Source organism: Blennius ocellaris (assembly GCF_963422515.1).
Source record: "Blennius ocellaris genome assembly, chromosome: 5".
NCBI classification, from domain to species: Eukaryota; Metazoa; Chordata; class Actinopteri; order Blenniiformes; family Blenniidae; genus Blennius; species Blennius ocellaris.
The window spans coordinates 27,988,624-27,995,504 of record NC_137654.1 but is presented as its reverse complement, the minus strand read 5'-3'; the positions used below and the strand labels follow the sequence as shown (position 1 = coordinate 27,995,504).

General features: G+C 41.5%; 1 protein-coding gene across 1 annotated transcript; it reads right to left on the bottom strand.

The window, feature by feature from the left end:
• Positions 1-236: 236 nt before the first annotated feature.
• lemd1 (LEM domain containing 1) lies at positions 237-6,587 on the bottom strand (the record flags this gene model as incomplete). The annotated part of the gene is made up of 9 exons (XM_080496966.1): positions 237-426; positions 579-643; positions 2,380-2,472; positions 2,587-2,658; positions 2,846-2,947; positions 3,507-3,559; positions 3,766-3,933; positions 4,343-4,448; positions 6,399-6,587. 9 exons carry the CDS (start codon positions 6,585-6,587, stop codon positions 237-239), a joined length of 1,038 nt encoding a protein of 345 aa, XP_080353092.1.
• Between the last annotated feature and the right edge of the window lie 294 nt (positions 6,588-6,881).

Genomic DNA, 6,881 nt, shown 5'->3' with positions numbered 1-6,881 from the left:
GTTTGCTCCCATACAATCAGACACAACCCTCCACACACTTGTTTGAGTCGGTGTGGACTCCCAAGACGAGATTATTGAGACTTCCATACCAACGTTGGGTCGACAAGCCAGTAGGTAGTTGGTTTACATTGCAAAATGAACAGAATGTGAAGCAAATGTCCATCTTTGCTGTTGAAACCCTGAGCTGGACTGCGAAAAACAAACAAACAAAAAAAGTGCAAATCAGAGCTACTGTCCTAGACATTAATGTGAATGAGGTACAAGATGAACACAAACAACAAGAAGGCCAAAATCCGTATGTACAAGGGCACCAGGCGGCGCTCCACCTCCAGTCTCTCAAAGGTGGCAGGGCTGACGGGGGTGTCTGGGTACTCGTACTGGACGGGCCTCTTTGCTGCACCCTTGATGGGTTTTCGGCAAGTTACACTGAAATAGAAGAGAAATCACATAAACTCTATCTGTACTCTTGTTGTATAGAGCAGATATGTCATGTATGATGCGCCAACTTTTAAGTTAAATAACTTTTTAAGAGAGTTTTTCATTGGTCCGGTTCAGTGTAATGTCGGTATGACACTTACTGTATCCCTGTGGGCGTGGCCCGAGTGTCTGGAAACATGTCCTTCAAGATATCCTTCATAGGCTTCTGTGGAAGAGAGAAGAGGAGGAGAAAATTACAGTTACAGTTTCCTCCACTTTGCTTACAGCACTAGCGACAGCAGCAGAGACAGAAGCCCAGCGAGTCACGTGGAGGTGAAAGGAAAAGGTGGCTGGTGTCACAGAAATATTAAACAGTTTAAACAAAAGTTTAAACACCAGAAATCATGTGGTTGGAACCGAAAGGTGAGCCTGCAGACATCAGGAAGAAGGTCTGAGCCAGGCCGGCCCAGAATATCAACAAGACGACCCAAAAGGACAGATGTGACTTTAAACCACGTTGGAGGACAGTCTGTATTTAAATGAAAGCGTCAGTGAGCCAGAACCAGAAGAATCAGCAAGTAATCTTGACTTTTGATCATCCTACATTACAGTAATAAGTATAAACCCTAGAGAACCTTTTTTTTTTTTTTTTTATATTCAAAGAAAACCCTGAACGTTAAACACCACATTTAAATTTAAAAGGTTGATACATCGATTTATCATCATAGTCTGGACGTTTTAGCACTTCACATGATTCTATGGGCCTTTATCATTTTTAAGTTAATGCAAGGAGATCCGAGGAAACATTTCCAAATGTTCATTACAAGTTCCATCTATACTCCAAAATTAGGCCATGAGGATGATTCATAATGCTATAATGTCGAACTTGAAACAGCACAAATAGAGAATAAAGCAAAAAATAATCTACTTCAGAGATACATTCAAAAATTATTCTTTCATCAAGAGCGGGGCTATAATTTAAGGGGTAATTTATACATGAAAAACGACTACGCGAGCCTGACCACAAAAGAGTTTTGCATTTTAATGCTTGGGTTATGCTGTAGAAGAATTTTAATGTGCAGCCAAAGCAAATCCCAATAACAGCTGACTGTGTAGGTTTATACATATACAGTATATTGGCAGATGTTTTGGGCTTGTGGGTATAAAGATGTATTAAAGACTTTATTACCTGAATAAAAAAAAATGTGCATTTGTGTGGAGAAATAAAAATGAAAATATTTGTCTATGCTACGTTTAAGTTAAATACAGATATAAGATATACTAGATGTGATACATTCTTGTTTTGAAATTATATAAACAAGTTGATGATGTAATCGCCAATTAAAAAAGGGGTAGATTGACTATATTCATACTTCCTCTCACTCAGTTTTCACATTTATAATATCATCTCTGTTAATACGATTATTTCCACCTTGATCGTCCAAAGATAAGATTTTAAAATATCTTATGAGTTCTCTTAATTTGAACTTTTCCTGTAATTTTATTTATTTATTTTTTAATCTTCACTTGCTTAGTATAAAATCTGACAGCTTTTAAAATGCACCAACCTGCATGTGTGGCTGATTGTGAATGGTTAGCAAGTTAGTTTAATTTGCTGGCTTTTGGCCTTGTGAAGTGACGCAGAAAAATCAGTTTTGCACCGAATAGTGAGCTGAAGTTAAACGTGCCTCCAGGAACTTGGTGCACTCCTAAAGCCAAGACACAACATAACATTTGCAAAAAAAAAATTGCCTCAGTGTGTGATTTTTGAGGGAGAATCCGAGTCCAGTGCAGAGTTTCGCTCCTCATTTCGTAGTTTTTCATGACCGGTCTGTCCGGCTAAGAAGAGACAAGCGGGATTAAAATGAAGCGGAGCTTTTCGGTCTGAACTCCCTCAGACACTTTGAGCGGCATCTCAGTTTTGAGTTTTTAAAGTGACCGAACGACGCGAGCGTCACTGACCCCATTGGAACGCGGCCAACTTTCCTGCACGTCGCTCTCGACGGGCTTCCTCCGAGTGGCAGGGTGAGTGGACGGAGAGGCCCGACTCTCCATCTGTCATTTTTTTAAAACGGGAATGCACATTTACTGAGAAGCCACTCGAAGCCAAGAACGCTCACGGTGTTAAAAAACGACGAGTGTCGAATGCGTCAAACTTTCCTTCTCGACCATTTCGGTGATGCTGAAGGTCTCGGTGAACGGCGAGCGACCTTCAGGCACATCTGGGGATCCAGATGAGGCCTGCAAGCATCGTCGTCATAGAGTCAACTGTGTCACGAAGTCGCACAAGTTTATATATACGAGTGCGATTATCACAGTTGCACAACAGAAAATGAAGTCAATTCAGGAGAGAAGTCAAATAAGGCCAGCCTACCCCTGACGCTAATCCTGGCCAGTGATTTATGGAGGACGCCCGGGTAATTCCTACAGGGGTCGGCAAGCAGTTCGACCGAGTCTGCTCGGAGGATTTTAACGCATTCCTCGAATTCTTCGTGGAATTAGATTCCTCGTTTCTGGAGGTGGCGGCTCGCTGTGGCCCACAAAATCATTCTTAGCGTCACGAAAAAAACAAGTGAAAATCATGTGAATGTCCTTCACATTTACCAGATGTGATGAGAGTGACAAGCACTGTGGGTAAAAATAGGCACCTATCTGGAAAGTTAAGGAAAAACAAAACAAAACAACAAACATATATACTGCCACACTCGAAATACATTGACTAAAGTGCAGCTCGTATTTAATATCACTAAAAAGTGAATTTCTATTTCCATCATCGGAAGATAAAATATTTAATGGCACTTTTCCAATCTCAGTTGTGATAATCATAAACATTTTAAGATGATGAAAATCACTGTTGACGTATTGAAGGTGCTTTTAAATTAAATTATGGGGGGGGGGGGATTGAACCTGCATTGTGGTTGCCCATTGTGACCATTAGGTGGCACTATGAGTAAACTATTTCTACAAGGCTCACGTTAAGATTCAGACAAGGGTTTGTGGAAACCCAATATGTAATAATTCAAGAAAGCGATTAAATAGTAAGAATGAAGTTATGAGCCAAACAATGAAGACTGGAAATACTTCCTCACCTCGCTGCTTTCCAGCTGGCCCTCCTCCAACTTCCCCGACGTTTCTTCTGAACCTGAAAATAGAAAAACGATGAACCCTCTCACCGTTTTTTCTAAACCGATTCATTCAAATTCAGGTTGTTGTGCCGCCGGAAGCGAAAACCAGCTGTGGGACTGCGGGAGAAGGCAGCTACAACCTGGACAGTTTACCAACACATCACTGGGCAACTGAAATTAACCGCCAGCTTTACACACATAGAAAAGGCGATAAAATAAGAACCTGATTCTTCATCCTCTTGATCCCCCTTTTCAACCTCCTCCTCCTCTTCGTCACCTTCCTCCTCACTGTCAGAATATGTCACAGCGTCGTTCTTTCCATTCTCCGGTTCAGGTCCCTCAGACAGCAGCAGGTTTCGGAGGATCTTCTTGTACAGGGCCCTGGTGGAGGCTGAAAGTGACGCGTCACACTTCAGCTTCAGGCTGCGTTCTGTGTATTTGACTGCTACAGTCTGAAAGCTTCTACCTTGAGGCGGCAGGGAAATCAGTTTCAAGACCTACGTACTTTGTTTTAGCCGGCGACAAGTTGAATTCTGACAGCAAAGCTCTATTTAAACAATTTCACCACCGACTGTCGGCGTTTGACGGACCGTTTTCTGTGACCTCCACCGACGTATCAAGGTTAGAAAGAAACGGGAAGTATTGAGACGCGGATGAAGGGTTAAGTGCGAAGAAAAGCCAAGTGAACGTGAACATTGGGTCCAAACAAAATCAATGAAAGGAACATGCATTATTAACAGCAAGGAAGCTCCTTTGTGCGATAAAAATCAAGTTCAGGGAAGCATTACAAGGAGCCTCACCGACGATGGGCCCAGCTTTAAATCCATATTTGAGAAGTGTGGCCCTCAGGTCGTCGTCAGTCAAACATCTGAGATCAATCACGTCTCCGCCCTCTGCACCGTCCTCCTTTGCAAGATAGAAAAAAAAACTAAAATAAAATACAAGATTGGCTGGATTTGGTGACAAAGGATGCAGCAGTTTGCCAGTGTGGGATATAGAGCATTAAAAAGAAAAACAGCTGCAGGGTACCGCTTTCAAATTTGTTAAATATTCATAGAATTTTGTTGTAAATCTGCTTTCATGTGTACGTGTTTTGATGTTGAATAAGCAGCCACAGTGAAAAGGAGTATAAAAAAAAATAAAAAAAAATTTAAAAAAAATATTGGTTTGTGGCAGAGCCCAGATGTAAATGTACCTGTGAAACTGATGTTGTGCTGCGAGAGGTGGTAGAAAAACAAAACGGTACAAGCAAACAAATTAACACTTTGAAAAAGTGAGAACTGAGCAACAGAGAAGAATGTATGTTTTGGTGCCGTTTTATTTAGACTCTTTTGATGTGACAATTCAGAATAGTTCAACAAAGTGTGGAATGATTGTTGGGGGGGGACGAGACTACAACTATTGTCCATGTATACAAACCATTGCAGTAGTTATCAAAACTTTCTAGATCATTTAAATCTAATGCATCACATGAAACCCTTTTCCTTCTGTATATCCAAATGAAGATCTTGTGTCCACTTGAACCAGTAATAAAAACCGAAATTTGTGTAAATTATAAAAAAAACAACAACAACACACAAACACACAAAATGACATATTTGGAACTTTAACAAGATTATATCCTGCCCCACTCATCAGCATTATACATTTTATTATTTATGATACTGCATGAGGATCTGTGAAAGTGTGAATGTGACATTCAGTAAAAGCAAAGATTCAATTACTGCAAAACTTGTTTACAAATTTAACTTTCCTTGTCAGTAGACTACGTCAATATTCTATTCTTATATCAATTTGTCTAAAACTTTACAGATAATGTTAATATATTCGCTGTATTTAATATTAATTCAACCCACCTCATGTAGTTCATAATATATTTTGCCTCGACTGCATCTAAAGCTATAATGAAGGTCTGAAAAAAAATATGCTTATACAGTCTTTGGAAGAGAGGCAATTTGTCTTTACTTCCCAAATGATCCATTTTCTCCCAGTGGTGGTGGTGGTGGAGGCCTTTGTCTCAGGTATGGAGCTTCCGTTATAATATGAGGTGCAGTTTCTCTCCAACAGACACATTTGTGCCAGAAAGAAGCTGCATTCTAACTAACTTTTTCTTTAGTTCATTGGAAAAGGAGCGTTTACGTTTTTGGAATTAGTTGTGCAGTCAAGTGAAAGATGGAAATAAAATAATCAACAACAGAGAGAGACCAGTATCTCTCTTTTTTTTAAGCATTAAAAGCAAGACTGAAAAGGAAACCAGCCCCATTAGTCAGGTGTATCCAAAAATCACAGGTGGCACAGAACTTCGTTTTTTCTCCCCCAAATATGACAATAAGAATACATGGGAATAGTCAAATGACATATAAATGTACCTGAAGCTGATGGTTCTGACAGAGAAAGTTGAGTTATGTGCAGAAAAGTGTGTTAATATTCTGTGCAAAGTGCACATTTAGCCATTGAAAAGGTGAAAATGTGTGTAAAAGTAGCTTTGTGGTGGAAAAGGGTGCCTCTGCATACACAGCAGTGTGGTCACCCTAACCAGGTTGACCTCTTGACCCCCACCAGACCCGGAAAACCTGTCTGGATCAGCTCTGCCCATCTCAAATAACCAAATAACTTAGTGCGACAGGTGTTTGCGCGCAAACTCTGACAGCTGCCAACTACAGAAATCTATACCAACTATACAGCTTTGGGGGGGGGGGGGGGGCAGAGGGGAGGCGTGTTTGGCAACAGAACCACTTTAAATTAGTTAAAAATGATTCACACATAATTATTTCTCTCCATTAGTGCCATAATAATAATTATTATTATTCATTTGATTCTGCGCAAACAACGTCACCAAAACTCGTGCCGACTCACAGCCGCGTGCAGGAGGTCCTCCTCGTCGCTGGAGAAATCGGCCGCGCGCCTCTGATCGACGTGCTTCACGTGCAGCTCCACGTACGCGTCCTTCCTGCTCGCGGCGGGCGGCAGCGCCACGTTATGAGCCACCAGGTCGGACTTCAGGCGCGCCTTGGACAGGTGAGCGGGGTCCTCCGCGAAGGGCATGGCGCAGGGTGCGAGGCGAGGCGAGGCGAGGCGCACTTGACGAGAGACGGTGGGAATAAACGCGACGCGACCCGCAAATGTGGGGAAAAAAAGAAAAGAAAAGAAAGAAAGAAAGGAAAGAAAAAAAAAAAGCAAAACACGCGCCTCCACTTGCAGTGTGAACAGCTGAGACCGAGCGGCTGATTGACACCGAGTCGCTTTATAGCCTCACTGGAGCTGCACTCCGTCTAAATTAAACCTATGGCACTTTTTTTTTCTTTTTTTTAAACCTATAAGCAGAGTGATATAGGGAGG